The following is a 17,537-nucleotide window of genomic DNA, read 5'->3' as shown; positions in this document are numbered from 1 at the left end:
ATGTTGGAAACAGACGTGCATTGTGTACTGCTGAGTCCAGTATGGGTTAGCACGTACTCCCCATCCACTCCTCAGTGAGACGGGTTGTGTGCAGAGAGAAGGGAAGGACAGGAGAAAGTAGCACATTTAGTGGCTGCTTGATTAATTGTTCCTTTTTATAATCTTGATATGAAGACAAAGTCTTTAGAGAGGGCATTTCTATTACCATAAAACAAAAAAGGTGACGGCCTAGTTACTCAGTGACCAGTCCCTTAAAGCAAGATTTGCTGCACTCATCGTGCAGAGGGGCCTGACTTTTTAATAATTATGACCTTGAAAGACACAGGCTCTCCAGGGCAAGTCTAATGACATTAAGCAAAAGCTCATGGGCTAGAGCAGGAGTCAGCCTGAAATGAGAGAGACAGACTGACTCACAAAAAAAACAGTCTTTGACATGATCACCAAACAGAAGGCAAGCTAAGGAGTAACCGAAGGATGGCACAGAGTGAGACACAAGGAAAGCTCAGGGCTTCTCCTTCCTGCAAAGGCCAAGCGTGGGTGTCACTGGCCAATTAGGACAGGAGAGGAGTAGCCTGCATGCCCGCCACAAGGCTGACAGAAAGGAATTTCCTGGAAATCACAACAGCCTTTTCACCAACGCCACCATTATACTCTGGATCCAAAGGCACAAATTCAGAAAAGACCTGATAATTTCTATTTGGATCTTAAGCTTTTTAAATTAAATTAAATTAATTTTTTTTCTTCTCTCATACAATACATCCCAACTGCTGACTCCCACTCCACTCCTCTCACCCGCTCCCTACTTCTCTGAAGTTATATCTAGTCTTGACACAGGATACTTTCTTTAATTTCAAAGGAAAACTACAGAATATTAGACATCTTCTTGCTGGTAAAATCCTGCACACCTATTTACTCAGGACTATGGTTTTGGAAGTGAGTGTCAAGGACAAACCAGAAATGCTGGCAGAGTTGACCGTGTTTAAGTTGGTGTTATACCTGGCTCTAGCCAGCCCCACCAAACAGCCACGTGATTTCACGTGGGCCATGGTGTTACTTCAGGCCTCTGCTTCCTCATCTATAAAATCAAAATACTAAATATCTAAGGGCTGTTTTGAGTTTTGAAAATAAAAAGAAATTTTTGGTTGCATTTTGGCAAAAATCTAAGGATTTTGTGAGCTTGTAGCTAACTACTAGAAACATGGTGAAGATGGCAACCGCCTTTTAATGAGGCCAGAGCCAGCTGCAGCCACTGAGCACAAGGGGCTACCTCAGCCCACTATCCCCTCCTCACAGTTATGAACATCGTCCCTGGTGTTTTAGATGATTTCTCAGTGTTTTGAGGCCAGAGGGTCAGAGAAGGCAGGTTTTCTTTTTGGGATGGGGGTGGGGATCTCAGGCCTTATCATCCTAGGCAAGCGCTTTACGATTGAACTGTACCCCTCACCTTCAAGTTCCTTCACATCACAGAGTTTCTTGAATTGAGGATTTAAATTCTGAGTGGATGAATTTTAGGTTATCGATATCTTATTAAATCGGTTATAGATATAGTTAGGTTATGGGAAACATGGTGGAGTTTAAGTCACCTGCATTTCATTAAATTAGTCATAGATACAGTCAGGTCACAGGCATATGATGAAGACCCACATGGAAAGCCACAGGCACAGCAGTCTGCCTCCTGTCACCCCGCAGAAAGCACCTGGCACAGGGCCTGGGACAGAGCAGGGACCTGGCGAGTGTGCAGGCAGAGGGCTGAGGGACCAACAGGCCTTGCTGTAGAGAGGGAAGGCCACCAAGCCACGCTCACCAATGGGTGTGTCTCTAAAGCTGCTGCCTCTCTAGTGCCTGTGGTCCCTCAGAAGTCCCAGGAGACCTGACGCCACTGCTTAGCTCCTTTGTTGCTCATCAGGAGCCTAGAATGACCTACAGGTGCTTCCTGCTGTCCAGGAGTCTACAGCCCATCAGCGCCATGGCCAAGGACTTGACCTGTGGTGGTCTATCTGGCTGTCAGAAAGTGCCATTTAATACCGAGTAGCATTTGTTTTCCTGCCAAAAAAATTCTGCTTCCATATCCATAAAAGCAGTTTATTTAAGGTTCATATAATGTGTTTTAGACATCACATTTTTTTTTTCCAGTCAGGATTAAAAAAAAAGATTCATCTACTACTTATCTAGGACGTATACACATTGTCCGGCCTGCATATATGCCTTCCTGCCAGAAGAGGGCAGCAGATCTCATTAATGGCTGTGATCCACCGTGTGGTTTCTAGGAATTGAACTCTGGACCTTTGGACCTTTGGACCTTTGGACCTTTGGACCTTTGGACCTTTGGAAGAGCAGCCAGTGCTCTTAACCTCTGAGCCATCTCTCCAGCACCCCCATTCAGGATTAAAAAAAAAAAAAAAGATTCCACAGAGCACATGTCCCCTAAGAGAATGATGCAAAGTACATGCCCCTTTTCACTTCAGATAAGTGTTGGGACCATGACGAGTGCTTGCTGAAGAAGAATCTTTTAGCAGGTGGCTTAATATCCAGGAACAGATTCGAGACAGGGAGGCAGGGGATTGAATTTCCCAGCATGCTGAGCACAAAATATAACCCCTTGGAGTACTGGTCTGAAACAAGGGGTTAATTTGATTAGAAAATCAAATGTGGCTAACTCTCCCGAGGACCAGGCAGGCATTTATGGTCTAGAGGCGCTGACTGGCACTCACCCACCTCAGAAGTCTACGTCACATAGAGAAGGGCATTAGCAGAAGTGCTACTCACTAACCGTCCACTAGCAAGACGCCGGCGTCAGTGGAAACCAGCAGGGCCTGGCCCCAGGGATCTGCACACACAGCTTCGTGAGGGAAATTACTGCAGAAACACTGGGGCTCCCAAGGCTGTGAGGCAACACAAGCAGTGGAGAGTGAGTGTACCAGGAAGAACACACCGTGTCCCACCAAGGGGAAGTGCAGAGTGCGACACCTGAAACAGTAACACAGATGCTCCGTGACAACAAGGTGCTCCAGACCTCGGGAGCTACACGGGGCCTGGACTCAGTTACCCTTCCTAAGGAGGAAAACCTCTTTTCCAATACGGGCGCCATAGGAAAGCAGTGACATCCTGCATTTCTGGCACCACTTCTGACCTCTATATGACCATGATGTTCTTTGGGCACCTAGAAGTTGGGCCAATTGGTGCTTTTTACTTTTTTTTTTTTTTTTTTTTTTTTTTAAAGAGGGTTTAGCATAAAAGGAAGTCCCATAAAACTATTAAAAAAAAAAAAGTTAGGATTTCTGTGTTGCTGGTTCAGCAAAATCATTAAGTCATTCAAATGCAAGAGGTTGATATTGTCTTAATATACAGGTGCTTATTGACCCACAATACAGCTACAAAATCTTAAGGAAAAAAATAGGACACACTTTGTAGGAAAATAGTGAAGGCTGCTAATGAAATACCTCCAGGTCCCCATGCGGCATGTTTACATCACATGGACACTTTTTCTGGTCCCTGTGTGAAATGTCATGCTGCATGAACACTTCCTGGGACCTTAGCTTCATTTCTGTTTCAGGGATAAGGTTATTTCTCCCTCACAATGGCCCCTGAGGTGGGTGTGAAGGCCAGCAGTTGGCAGGCAGTGCCTACTAGGGTCTTAGTCAGATGGCATTGTGAGCGGTTTTTGCTTTTTGTGGCATTAGCAATTGAACCCAAGACCTCTTGCATGCTAGGCAAGTGCCCTCCCACAGAGCTATATCCCTATTGCTAAGAAATGTTAATATTTTCATCAGACTTTCAGATACCCCTCTTAGCTCCATGCCCTGAACTCTTGGAAATCTTAGGCTCCTGGGGACAAGCTGAAGGCTTGTATCTTCACTTCTATTCTCAACTAGACAGAAGGGTCTGACATAACCCAGCTGGGCAGCAGGACATAGCAGAACCCGCGTTTGTTCTTGTAGGGGATAATGCCCAGTAGAGACATGTACACGCCCTCTAAGTCCTAAGAAGGCTGGGGAACCTTCAAGAGCATCACCAGGGCTGAGCTAGCACTGTGTGTTATCCCTTGCTGAGTGAGGAGCAGGCTTCCCCTTTAGGACACCCACAGCCTCAGGCTTGCAAAGATGGGTCCTGCACTGTTCTGAAGAGATGGCCTAGAGAATCCATTTTCTAAATGAGAAAGGAGAACACAGAGACAGGTCTTCTGTTTCCCAAGAAGAGGCCTAGAAATTCTAATTTGCAGTGTATAGCTAGAGGAGTTGAAAATGTGGAGGCAAAAAAAAAAAAAAAAAAAAAAAAAAAAAAAAAAAAAAAATGTAATTAGGGAGACAGACATTGAAATCAGAACTTTAGGTAATACCACCACAGAACAATGGAGTGTGTGTGTGTGTGTGTGTGTGTGTGTGTGTGTGTGTGTGTGTGTCTGCCTCCTTGTGCAGATGTGTGAGAAGGCCTGAGGTTGACATCATGATGTCTTTTCTCAGTTGCTTATCCACTTGCTTTCCAAGACAGGGTCTCTCATTGAACACTAAGCTCAGTAGCTCTGCTAGACTAGCTGGTCAGCAAGGCTTAAGAGAGACCCCATTGAGCACTGGGGTTCTAGGCATGAACCCCCACACTGGGCTTGTCTGTGGGTGCTGGGGATCTGAACTCAGGCCCTAACTTTACTCACTGAGACATCACCCCAGCCCTTAACTGAGACTTCTAAAAATACTATTATTTTATTATTTTTGCATGTAAGGGTATTTTGCATACATGTATGTCCATATACTGTGTACGTGCAGGGTGTTTGGAGGCCAGAAGAGGACATTAGATCCCCTGCATGTTTGTGGTAGAGAGTTGTTAGCTATCAAGTGGGTGCTGGACAAGGCTCACCAACTGAGTCTTAATAGTAAAGTGTCCCCTGCAAGAGGCAAAAGGGGCCTTCACCCGGAAGACCCAAGGTCTTCTTCCCTCCCCTGCCTTTAAAAGTAATACTAAGAAGTAGATAGGCTACAGGCCTTGCTGCTTGGCTATGTGGCTATACGTTATGTAAGGTTTCTCACCCACGCACTTCTGAGGAGCAACCCGTGAGGACTAGCTAGAAAAGCACTGGATGGACAACTCGGTCAACAACAGTGTTATGTGGGAAGAGAGTCACAGTGAGGAGCTGTCTACACTGGGTTGACCTGTGGATTGACAGAGGCAGCTTCATTTCCTAGGCAGGGTGTCCTGGACCACAGTGGGGAAATCAAACCGAGCACATGCGAGCGAGCAAGCCAACCTGTGTGCAGTTACCGCTCTCTGTTCACTGTGGATGGGATGGATGCTCCTGTCACTGTGGCTTCTCTACAGTGAAGCGCTGGCCTAGAACTGTGAGCTAAAATAAGCCCTTGCTCCCCTATGTTGCTTTTTGCTAGGATATTTTATTACCACAACAGAAATGAAACTAGGGCAGCAACCTTTCAAACCCACTCCCAAGCTGTTGGATCAGATCAGCGAGCGGTTCTCAACCTTCCTGATGCTGTGATCTTTTTCTTTTTTAAAAAATTTTTAATTTTTTATTAATTAATTCAGATTACATCTCAATTGTTATCCCTTCTGTTCCTCCCTCCCTCCCTCTTTCACCCTACTTCCCTTAATACAGTTCCTCATGATGCGGTGACCCCCCCCCCCAACCACAAAATTATTTCATTGCCACATCATAACTGTAATCTGCTAGTGTTACGAATTGTAGTGTAGATTCCTGATATGTGACCCCCAAAGGGGTTGAGACCCACAGATTGAGAACCACTGGATTAGAGGCTGGAGTTGACTTGGACACACTTTAAAAGTCACTGCTCCAGAATCTTGCTGTTTATATTGGGTTGAGGTCATGTGACGTGAATCCACATGAAGCTTGGGGAGGGCTGGGAAACCTCCTGGCTGAACAGGCCTGGCCCGCGCTCTGCCCATCTATGCACACAGAGGCAGGAGTGCCCAGGAAAGAGGCTCTTGTCACATGATCTGGGCTCCTGAGGACTCTAAAAGAGACATCCTCCTGCCCTCACTGTTTCTATAACTTCATGGAGCACACAGTTCACAGAGGAAGTATCAAGCACTCACCTCCTTTTTACACATCCCTGAAGCCACCAGGCTCGATGGGGCATCCCCTCTCACAATGGACTTGAGCTTCAGTGCCTGACGAACAGGGATGTCAGAAGGTTTGGGGTCAGGCAGTGAAGAACAGCAGGGTAAACAACTAAGGCTTGAGAGAAAGCAATGAGTCAAGAGGAATTTTGGGCTGAAGCTGCAGGGTCCTCTAAGGAGATGGGGAAGTCCCAGTCACAGGGCTGGGGCCCAAACTACACCTACTGTATCTGGCACGTAAGATGTCTCTATCAGTCCCATGATTTCAAAATCTAAGAATGTTGAAAACTGCAGACTCCTAGGTCCTTCCCAATCTTGATGGCTCAAGAGTCCCTGAAAGGAGGAGCCATTTAGCTTTAAGATTTCTAAATATTATGTTTACTTATTTATTTCACATGTGCATGTGCGTGCGTGCGTGTGTGTGTGTGTGTATGTGCGTGCATGTGTGTGCGCACACATGCCATGGTGCAAGCATGGAAACCAGAGGACAACCTGCGGGAGTTATATGGAAGACGGATGGACAGCTTGTAGGATTCAGTTCTCTCCTACCATGGGAGTCCTGGAGAACGAATTTTGGTTGCCAAGCTTGGTGACAATTTTCCTTATCTGTTAACCCATCTTGCAAGCCCCAGTTGTCTTCAACAAAGACTGATGCATATTTTGAAAAACGTGTCCTCTATCTCCAAGTTGTCCTTGACCACAGGACTTCACCCCTGCTACTTGCTCTGCTGCTTAGTGCTCTGCTCCTGGCTGGACCTTACCTGCTACTGGAGGCCCTGCCCTATGCTGCTGTGCTGTGGGTCGGGGAGGGTTGGAGCGGTCAATTTGGTGATTCTCAAAATAGCTTAGTAGGCTATTGAGAGATCTTAGTTCCTTTGCTGGGAATGACCTGGACAGCAGGAGCTGTCCCCCTGCAGTAGGGCACAGTTGTTCTGCAAAGTGAACCAAATCTACACAGCTGCTGACACCCCACTTGTCTGTCTACTACAGTCTTGTTTGTTTGTTTTGTTGTTGTCAACTTGACACAAGCCAGAGTAATCTGGGAAGAGGGAACCTCAACTGAAAAAAAAATGCCTCCACCAGACTGGCTTGTGGGCAACTCTGTGAGGCATTTTCTGGATTAGTGACTGATATGGGGGGCACACAATTCTCAGAGGTGCTACCTCAGGGCATACGGTCCTGGGTTGTATGAGGAAGCAGAGTGGGCAAGCCATGGAGAGCGAGGCAGTAAGCAGTGCTCCTCCATGGCCTCTGCCTTAGTTTGTGCTTCCAGGTTCCTGCCTTGACTTCCTTCAGTGATGTAAACTAGAAGAGGAAGTGAACCCTTTTCTCTCCAGGCGGCCTTTGGTCATGTGTTTATCAGGGTACAAGAACCTGCACTAGAATGGTAAGAAAAGCAAAGCCTCAGCTAGATGTTAGTGGCTCACACCTTTAATCCTAGCACTTGTTTGTCTGTCTTTTGTGTTTTGAGACTGGCTTTCTCTGTTTAGAGCTTTGTAGACCAGGCTGGCCTTGAACTCACAGAGACCTGCCTGCCTCTGTCTCTGAGTGCTGGGATTACAGGCATGCGCCACCATGCTTGGCTTTAGTCACAGCACTTGGTCTACAGAGTGAGGCCCAGGACAGCCAGAGCTGCACAGAGAAAGCCTGTCTTAAAACAAACAAACAAAAACCCCTCAAAACAAAAAAAGAAGTATCTTTGTGAGGCGTCCAGCATGGAGGGACTCACAACCATACTTCTCAGGAGCTTCGGAATTAAACGCACCTGCCCTATTCTCACAAACTCGGCCTGGCGGGCCTCCTCTTTCTTCCGTGCGGACTTGGGTGACTCAGGTAAAACATCACTAAAAGATCGTCGATTGAGCATGTTCTGAAAAAGAAAAACTAGGTTGGGATTCCTCAGACAGTTGTCAAGTCTGTTTTGGTATCTCTTAACACACACACACACACACACACACACACACACACACACACACACACACCCCTGTCTGTCTAAAAAGTACTATTTCTACTCCCAGCATTCATTTAGCATTGTGGCAGACACAGGAATTGAGTCCAGATAAGTACAGCTAGAACTGTGTAAACGCTGAGAACAGGCCTTTAGACCAGGCAACCCAGCAGCTTCATTGACTGTGACCCAGGCCACCATGCCACACAGCTCCAGGATGCCAGTTCACCCAGCACACTGAATTCCATGGGAGCTGTACCCTGGAACTGTGTGGCCCTTGGGCCCTATTGGTTAGCTTCTGAGTGCCTGTGTGGCCGATACCTGTCTCCCAGGTGTGCACTGGAGATCAGTGAGTGCTGCAGAGAGAGAGGGTATTTAGCATTTGTGCTTGGCCTTTCCCTCTGAAGCACTCATCAAGCCCTGGCTGAGCACTGGCTACTCCACCCAACTGGGGACCTTGCAGACACAGCCTCTCACCGAGGCTGGTGAGACAGAAGAATAAAGAGACTGGTAGTGTTAGCATCACTAATAGAAAGTGGAAGGGTAGAAGATAGGTTAGATGACTCAATTATGGGTAATAGTTCCTTAGCTGAGCCCCGAGGAACATCATTAGTCACTATGGTAGGCTCTCTGAAGCTTTCCCTGACCCATTAAGATTTGCTGTGGGGTTCTGGGGCTGGCCTGGTCATTTCCTGGGAATTTTTACACTGCACTGACCAGACAAAAGTCAAGTGGTACTATAAAAGTGTCATGTGGAGAAAGAAGAGGCCAGTACATTCCAGTTCATTTTCATAGCCTGTCTTCCTGGGTGGGTGATAGACACCTCTCATTTATATACATAACCAGAAATTAATTACTTTTACTGGAGCTTAGGAATGAATCGTAATTTTTTTGTTGTTGTTTTTCAAGACATGGTTTCTCTGTGTAGCCCTGGCTGCCCTGGACTCACTTTGTAGACCAGGCTGGCCTTGAACTCACAGAGATCTGCCTGCCTCTGCCACCCAAGTGCTGGGATTAAAGGTGTGTGCCACCACCGCCTGGCTGAATGATAAAATTTTAAGAAAATTCTTCATTTATTCTGTGCTTCCTTGTTAAATAAGAAAACTTAAAAAATTGAATTACATATGCATATGTGAGTATGTGCATGTGTGTGTGTGTACATGCCATAGTATGAATGTGGAGGTTAGAGGACAGCCTGTGGGGGGACTCTTTTCCTTTGCCATGTGGGTGCTGGAAGCAAACTCAGGTTGTCAGGCTTGGAGACAAGTCCTTTCTCTCCTGAGCCATCTCACTGGCTTCAGGAAAACTCTCTCTCTCTCTCTCTCTCTCTCTCTCTCTCTCTCTCTCTCTCTCTCTCCCTTTCTTAGTTTTTTTGAGACAGGGCCTTGCCTGTCCTGGACTTGCTTTGTAGACCAGGCTGGCCTTGAACTCACAGAGCCTCTGTCTCCTGAGTGCTGGGATTAAAGGCATGTGCTACCTATGCCCGGCCCAGGAAAATGCTTTTTCATATAATGATTTTATTCTCTTGGTGACCTCATACTTAGCCTGAAGACCTCCTAAGATAGTGCATGTACTGCTGGAGGTGACAGGAAAGGGTGGCGCCTCATCAGTGTAGACAGTGTTCTGGGCCACAAAGTATCCCACACAAAGTGGTTTCCATCAGCAAAGACACCAGTTTCAGTATCTTATTATAGGGCTGGAGAGAAAGCCACCAGAAAGCCCAAGAAAGCACTTGGTCTCACTTCTCTCTCCCCAGTATCAGTGTTTTTTTTGCCAGACTAGCACCAAGGACAGCGCCACCAGGAAGCAGCTTTGCTGTCCAGGGTGCTGACTTTTATACTCTGTGCCCATCTTTATCTTATGTCCACAGGCTATGGCTTTGTAAGGATTATTTATTCCTGCACACAGACACTCAATGACCCTCTTTTTTTTTTTTATGGAGAATGTTAGCTGTGGTGGCTTCAGGGCAGTCTAGGCAGCGAGCACCATGGGAACTCAGCTTTCCCCAGGGCTCATGGCTAGACCCTCGCTCTCCAGGAGCCCCACAGGAGAAAGGAAACCTGGGTACCTTATGCAAATCCGGCATCAAGTCCTGGTATAAGGAGCGAATCAACATGTCCAGAGTACGCCGACGTTTCTGGGCAAAGGTTGGGGTTTCCAAAGTGGCTTTTTCACCGTTAATTACTAAAACAAGTGAAAAGGGGCATTGCAGTCATTTATTGCTATTGAAGAGTCAGTGAATGTCACCTGCCATTATAACACTAGCATTATGGTTTGTATATGGAGCATCTCCCCCCCCAAAAATGTCAGGGGCATGGCCCCACCTGGTAGAGCCAACCATTGGGAGTTATCTTGGGTCATGAGGGCTCTGATTCCATCAGTGGCCAAACTCCTCTACTGGTGGGCTAATTCTTTGATTATTGATAAGCTGTGGAGACACAGGAAGTTGAAGAAGCAGGTCACAGAATAGTGCCCGTGAAGGATGGATCTTGCCCCCTGGCCTTTCTCTTGCTCTCCCTGCTTCCTAGCTACCATGAGGTGAGCAGTTTCCCCCCATCACGCCTTGCTGCTTCACCTCATGTGCTGAAGTGCTGAAGTGCTGAAGTGCTGAAGTGCTGAAGCCTGGTGACAACGGAAGGCTCCCAAAGCATTAGTCAAAACAAGCCTTCTCCTCCTTTCAGTTGCTTTTCTCAGGTGTCTTACCACCATGGTGAAAGCTGACTAAATGGACTAGTATTACCATTGATCTAACCTTCCTTTCATGGAAAATGCTTCAAATTTAAATCCCAAAAGTACAAATTTCTGTTACTGTAGGCATGTTTATCTTCCCTTTTCTTATTGGACAGGAAGCTTCTAGAGCAGAGAAGAGATCCTGCCCCCCCCCCTCCACCAGACAGGGTTTCTCTGTGTAGCCTTGGCTGTCCTGGAACTCACTTTGTAGACTAGGCTGTCCTTGAACTCACAGAGATCCTCCTGCCTGTGCCTCCTAAGTGCTGGGATTACAGGTATGGATCACCATGCCTGGCTTTGCCATTCCATTTTGATGTATGGATTCCCCTTACAACTTTGTCCTCTAAATAATCTGGGGTTAAAGCACTATGGGCCCTGGGGCCCCAGCTGTGCTATCAGCATCCTACAGAACACCCATCTACTGTGCCTGGCTCCTTCCTTCCTTTTGGCTGCTAGTTTTAACAACTGCTCCCTGTTTGTTTTGAAAATGAAGAAAGGTACAGAATCATCACCTTTGCCAAGTGGCTTTGCAGCCTGATGCTTCTAATGTTGGGGGCAGAGCATTTCTCTTAGATCCTGCTGTGGACCAAAGCTGGGAGCTGACAGTGTGGAGGGTTCTATCCACCAGGAGAATGTTGCAAAGCATGTGGAGACCTCTGCAGGGGTCTGGGAGGGAGAGCACTCTCAGCCAGCTTGGCTGAGAGTGGGACATATCTGGTGCCTGGAGTTAAGAGACATTCATGCCTTCAGGTGCCACTGAAATGGGTAGATACCACATGGGACTTGTGTGGCTGTTGATGGAGAACTCACACGTAGGGGCGAAGGAAGACAGACTGAGTAGATGGAGAGATGGCTCAGGGATTAAGAAGCACTTGCTGCTAGTGGCACATGCCTTTAATCTCGGTACTCGGGGGCGGGGAGGGGGGCAGAAGTAGGCAGATCTGTGAGTTCAGGGCCAGTCTGGTCTTCATAGTGATTCAAGCTAGCCAAGATTACATAATGAGACTGTCTCAAAAAAAGGCATCACTTCCTGCTCCAGTAGAGGGTCTGGGCTCCATCCCCAGGACCTATATTAGGCAGCTCATAACTTCTCTTCCAGGGCAATGAGCCAATGCCTTCTCCTCTGGCCTCCATGGGCACCAGCATTCAGGTACACATATGTATATTCAGGTGTGTGCGCGTGTGTACACACACACACACACACACACACACACACACACACACACAGACACACACACACACACACGTGCGCGCGTGCGCGTGCATATGCACTTAAACACACCTTTAAAAGAGAATAGGAAGGAAGGACAGTATGTCTTTCAGTACCAGTTTTGACCACACTAGGCAGCTCAGGAGACTGGGGACTAGAAGCTGAGCAGCAGGTATTAATGTGAGGTTCTGTGAGGTCCTGGGCTCAATCAATGCCACCTTGGGGACAGGTGACCAAGATGGACTTAATGAGAGGACAGGAGCTTTCCCAAATTCTTTCAAACTACATGGCAACAGTGACAAAATTAAGCATTGTGTGTGGGTGTGAGGGGCAGGTGGATGCCAGCGAAGCAGCTGCGGCCCCTTGCGTGCCTGGCAGAAGACTAGAGCTGGCCTCCTTGTAGAGGGCTCAGGCTGGATGGCACTGCCGGGACTCCAGGCTGGCAGACTAGGCTTCTACAAAGAGTCAGCAGTATATGAAGGCAAGGGATTTGATTCCAATCAGTATGTCCTGAGGAGCCTTCTAGAAACAACATCCAAGGATGTTCTGAGGAGGGCTGGCCAGCTTCTGTCATACAGGAGATGGGAGCTCAGAGTTGGGCCTTGGGAGTCACTGGTGAGGTAAGATGCATGAACACTGGCTCACTCACTGGCCCACTCACTGGCCCACTGGCCCACTGTCTCACTGGCCCACTGTCTCACTCACTGGCCCACTGGCTCACTGGCCCACTGGCTCACTGGCTCACTGGCCCACTGGCTCACTGGCCCACTGGCTCACTCACTGGCCCACTGGCTCACTGGCCCACTGGCCCACTGGCTCACTCACTGGCCCACTGGCCCACTGTCTCACTCACTGGCTCACTGTCTCACTGGCCCACTGGCCCACTGTCTCACTGTCTCACTCACTGGCTCACTGGCTCACTCACTGGCCCACTGGCTCACTGGCCCACTGGCTCACTGTCTCACTCACTGGCTCACTGGCCCACTGGCCCACTGGCTCACTCACTGGCTCACTGGCTCATTGACTGGCCCACTGGCTTACTGGCTCACTGGCCCACTGGCCCACTGGCTCACTCACTGGCTCACTGGCCCACTGGCTTAGGGTGGGAAGGCTCCACTCACTTCATTCACACCCCACGCCTGCACACACATACAACCCGGAAGCTCTCCTTGGCTTTAAGTGAGTATCATAACAATTCTCCCCTACCTCCACTCTTATCCCAGACACAGATACATAATTTCAGAGACTCAGAATCCAGGGCAGAAAGGCCAATTTGAGGCCCCCTGGCACCGTGAGTGGTGAAAGTGGGTAACCTGTGAAGCAGGCGGCAGGATGTTAGAAGCAGATGAGGACCCAGAAGAAAACCTACTTAACATTACCAGACACTAGACACAGGCCATGGGGGAACAGAACGTGAGTGGTCTAAACAACAATACATTCTTTTGTTTGTTTGTTTGTTTGAGATAGGGTTTCTCTGTGTAGCCGTGGATGTCCTGGAACTTGCTTTGTGGACCACATTGGCCTCGAACCCACAGTGATCTGCTTGCCTCTGTGATGGGATTAAAGGTGACTGCCACCATGCTGGGCTAACAACACATTCTTATATGGAATAAGTGACAAAAGTATCTAAAAATGATAACTTACATTTCACAAGCAAAAAGTCCCTGAATTCCTGGTGGTCTGTAAACACCGGTGGGGATGGCAAGGATGGGCCAAAAAGTGGCACACTTTCTTCTGAAAATATTTTCAGCCTATGTAAAGAACATTCCAGAATTAGTTTGTTCCTTTCTTCAATGATCACTAATATTTTTGCAATCCAATGTGTCCAGAGACATGTGTAATATGCCAGGAAAATTCATCCTTGAGGAACCTGTGCCACCTCTGGGCGTTCCCTTCCAGGGGAGAGGCCAAGTTTTAGGGTCTAATCCACCAGCCTATGGACAGGCTGAACAGCAGCCATGGTGCCCTGAGCAGATGCTGCATCCTGGGCCGGGTGCTTTGTATTTCAAGGCTTGCTGAGCATGCCAGAGGTAAGTGTTCTCTTATTCTCTACAGGGCTCATGGTGCCTGAGGAGAAACACTTCCCACAAATCCTTGAAGTCAGTAAATGACTTAGCAGGTTAACCTGCTTCCTCTAAATGGTGGAAACTGACATTCCTTTCACAACAGCCTTCTAATAATCGGAGAAACAGAAGGACTAGTAGGTGATGGGCACTCTGACCAAGATCAAACAAAAAAATTTCCCCATAAAGTACAAATACCAAACTAACCCTGACCCCTGGGCCCACTGCGCATGGCAATACTACACAGAGCAAAATTTTTCCCGAAGAAAGAGGCAGGACATTCTAGAAGGTGGGACCGTGTCTAATAAATGCAAAGGAAAGTACCTCAGGACCCTCCGAGAGCTAATACCAACCGTGAAGCAAATTTTAAAATTAGAACAATAAGGACGAGGTCATCACCTACCTGTAATTGTCATTTTGTTGGTCATACCTCACTAAGGCAAAAATATCTGTGAGGACAGTCAAGGCAACTCGTCAACACCCTTGATGCTCAGCCCTGACCGCTTGTGCCCCAGAAACGCTTGCTGCACAAGTGTTCTTGAGCAGGCCTCCCGCGTCTGGGCACCTGCTGCTCTGATGTCGGGACAACCCCGCCTCCCCCTTTCCAAGAGACAGCCCAGGAGGACACACTGTGTCTGGGCTGGCATCTGTGTGCTCTTCTGCTGGGAGAAGGTTAGGCGAGTCCTGCACGGAATCCTGTCAGGGAAGCCTGTAAGTGAACGCGTTAAGCAGCGGAGTAGCCAGCAGCACTACAGGAGCTGTTCCCCTGCCTGGAACCCAAACAAGAGCCTGATCCTGACAGGGTTCCTCATTTGTCTCATCTCACACATTCTGAGATGAGGAAACAGTCACCATGTTTCTACTGTACCCCTTCCCTCTCCTTCTGCCTTTGGTAGACAAAACAGCCACTGAGGACAAGCCGAGGTAGCTGGTGGCAGCTTCTAAGCAGAGTCGGCACTATTTGGGCTGAAGCCTGAAGTGTCCAGAATAGCTCAACTTCACAGGGTGTGGATCTGTGGCAGAACATTTGCCGAACACGTGGGAGGCCTGGGCTCCATCCAGCGTTTAAGAAAGAAGGATATGCGATCTGTTACAGGCCTTCAATCTCAACACAACTCTTCAGAAATAAAAGCAAACAGCATGACTACCTGGCAGCACAAGTGTTCCTCTGCGCCGCCCTCACCTCTCACTGGCAGCCCTGCTCTGACAGCTGACGGGCTGAAGCTGGCAGCCCTCGGCACATCCATATGTGTCCTCCATTACGATCTCTAGCCTTGTGGAAGAAATCTGGCCATTTCAACTTTTAAACACATCCTTGCAAGCTCTGTTGTCTGGCTCCAGGAGACAAGCCAGAATCTAGAGAGCAGCTTAATTGACAGACACAGAGGTACAGTAATCTGTCTCCGAATATTTTTAGTGGGGCCTCTGGGAGCAGGATGCCCACTAGGTGTCCTTTATTTACTGTGGTCATTCTTCAGAGCCACTGCCTTGAGTTTTGCTCTCAGGGCTTGTGGCCATGGCAAGTGGGCAATGGCTGAAGGTCTGGCAGAGCATGCCCTGGGGTTGTCTGGCACTGTTGAGAAGGCCAGTGCCCCACCCCATCCCCCAATCCCCAGCATCTGCAGTCTGAGCTGAGCAGGACTAGGGGATACGAACACCATCAGTTTTACCATGCCTCATGCTTCAGGTTAGCAGCTCTTATCAGGGTTAGGGTAGTCCCTCACGGTGATGTCCTGCCTCAGACTCTCAAGTGCCATGATTACAGCTGTGAGCCATCATGACTAGATATTTTTGCTTGCATTTGAGACGAGGCTTTGCTATATGGCTCCGGCTGGCCTCAAACCCATGATCCTCCTGCCCAGGCCTCAGTGTGCTGGAGCTGTAGGGACACAGCAACAGATTTTACACTTGAGGTCAACCTTCTAGAGGATTCACTACTCATTCTCCAAACTCACTCATTGCCAGTACAAAACACGAAGCTCCCTTCATCTCACAGGCTTCCTGAGAAGTGAGGAGACATCCTGAAAGTTGAAGGCGGGTGTGGTAGTGTGTGCTTGTAGTCCTAGCACCCACGGGTCTGTGGCAGTGGGGCTGGAAGTTCTAGACTTCCCCAGAAGTTAGCTTTGAAATACTGTCTCTGAGCATGACTGATGCAAACTCATAGCCCAGGTGCCCACCTGCACGGACTGGGCCCGACATCCCACTGTGGTGGGAGGGGTTCATGATGCCTCACCATGATCCCTGGGACACAAAGAGTCATATTCCTCAGTGGTGCAGCCACTGGCTAAGTTGCCTTTCCTCAAATGAATTCCCGTTTCCCACTGCTTTTCCAGCAACCTTGGTTAAATACAGTGGAGCACACACAGGTGAGGAAGTAAGAGACGGGCTAGTTGGGAAGAAGGGACCATCAGCAGAGGGAGGAGGATGCGAGGATGATGGAGGTATGATCAAGGTACATTATATGTGTGTATGACATTGAGAAAGCAAAATAAAACAATTCCCTGAGAGTCATTACCCACTGTCTCAGAGGGTGGAGAGGAGGAAGGAAAAATGTGGTGATTAGGCAAAATTGGCCAATGGTGTGTGTCAGAGAATCCATCAGAACATGTCTATCACACGTCTACCACATGCCTGTCACACATCTGCCACAGGTCTATCACACATCTGCCACAGGTCTATCACACATCTGCCACAGGTCTATCACACATCTGCCACAGGTCTATCACATGTCCTGTGAGGTCCAGTGAGGCTGTTGAGCTGGAGCATTTATGAAGACCCAGGATACGTGTAAAATGGGAACGGATCATGGAAGGCTTAAAGGCAGGAGAAGATTCCTCTCCTTCCTGGAACACGATGGTGACGATGTCGTTCCCGATGTGGCGCTTCCTTTCCACCTGTGATGAGCGTAAGTGACATGATGAGAAGAGTCACTCCAGCAAGGCGCATTCAGTTAAGACACTGTAGCAACCCACCACGGCCATTACACAGCCCAGCCTGGGCGTGGCCTTGTCAAGCTGCCTGGAGTCCTCCCCCAGCACAAGCTTCACTGCCTCCTGCCAGCCCCTCAGCTGACACCTCCTCTCCCGCCAGCCCCTCAGCTGACACCTCCTCGAGGGCCCAGGGCCTCCATCCCCTCCATGTTTACCACGCTTCCTCATCCCTGGGCTGGACTCGAGAGAGGGAGTCTCGGGGAGAGAGCACACATGCACACATGCACACACGCACACACCCACACTGGGGCTTCAGGCCGGCTATTCGAGTGCCGCACCGCTGACCTACACTACCAGCTCACCTTAGCTAATTAGAACGCTCTGATAAAATGGCATTGTCTAATCTGAGTCTACTTGTTTTCCCCAAAATGATTTCCTAGATATGCAGTTGACACATTTGTTTTTCTATAAAGGGATAGACAGTGAATTTTGCAGTTTTGTAGACTGTATGGACTCTTTTCAGCCACATGGGCTCTTAAAGCACAACAGCTGCCACAAAGAATGTGTGAGTG

The 17,537-nt window shown here is 48.4% G+C and overlaps 2 protein-coding genes across 8 annotated transcripts in view; one reads left to right on the top strand and one right to left on the bottom strand.

The window, feature by feature from the left end:
• Rpl12 (ribosomal protein L12) overlaps window positions 1–17,537 on the top strand; it is a 1,083,577-nt gene that overhangs the window by 43,498 nt on the left and 1,022,542 nt on the right. The window lies entirely within an intron of this gene.
• Window positions 1–17,537, bottom strand: part of Garnl3 (GTPase activating Rap/RanGAP domain like 3) — a 146,373-nt gene that overhangs the window by 23,278 nt on the left and 105,558 nt on the right. For all 7 annotated transcript variants that reach the window (XM_051166233.1, XM_051166232.1, XM_051166231.1 and 4 more), the window contains 7 exons: window positions 16,821–16,929; window positions 14,439–14,484; window positions 13,617–13,723; window positions 10,101–10,216; window positions 7,850–7,954; window positions 6,061–6,135; window positions 2,771–2,882 (listed from right to left, as the gene is read on the bottom strand). In XM_051166233.1, coding sequence (XP_051022190.1) covers window positions 2,771–2,882; window positions 6,061–6,135; window positions 7,850–7,954; window positions 10,101–10,216; window positions 13,617–13,723; window positions 14,439–14,484; window positions 16,821–16,929 — 670 coding nt within the window. The remainder of the gene's footprint in view (window positions 1–2,770; window positions 2,883–6,060; window positions 6,136–7,849; window positions 7,955–10,100; window positions 10,217–13,616; window positions 13,724–14,438; window positions 14,485–16,820; window positions 16,930–17,537) is intronic.

The sequence above is a fragment of the Acomys russatus genome, chromosome 24, assembly GCF_903995435.1.
Source record: "Acomys russatus chromosome 24, mAcoRus1.1, whole genome shotgun sequence".
In the NCBI taxonomy this organism is placed as follows: domain Eukaryota; kingdom Metazoa; phylum Chordata; class Mammalia; order Rodentia; family Muridae; genus Acomys; species Acomys russatus.
The sequence above is the reverse complement of the archived record's forward strand: the minus strand, read 5'-3'. Positions and strand labels throughout refer to the sequence as shown.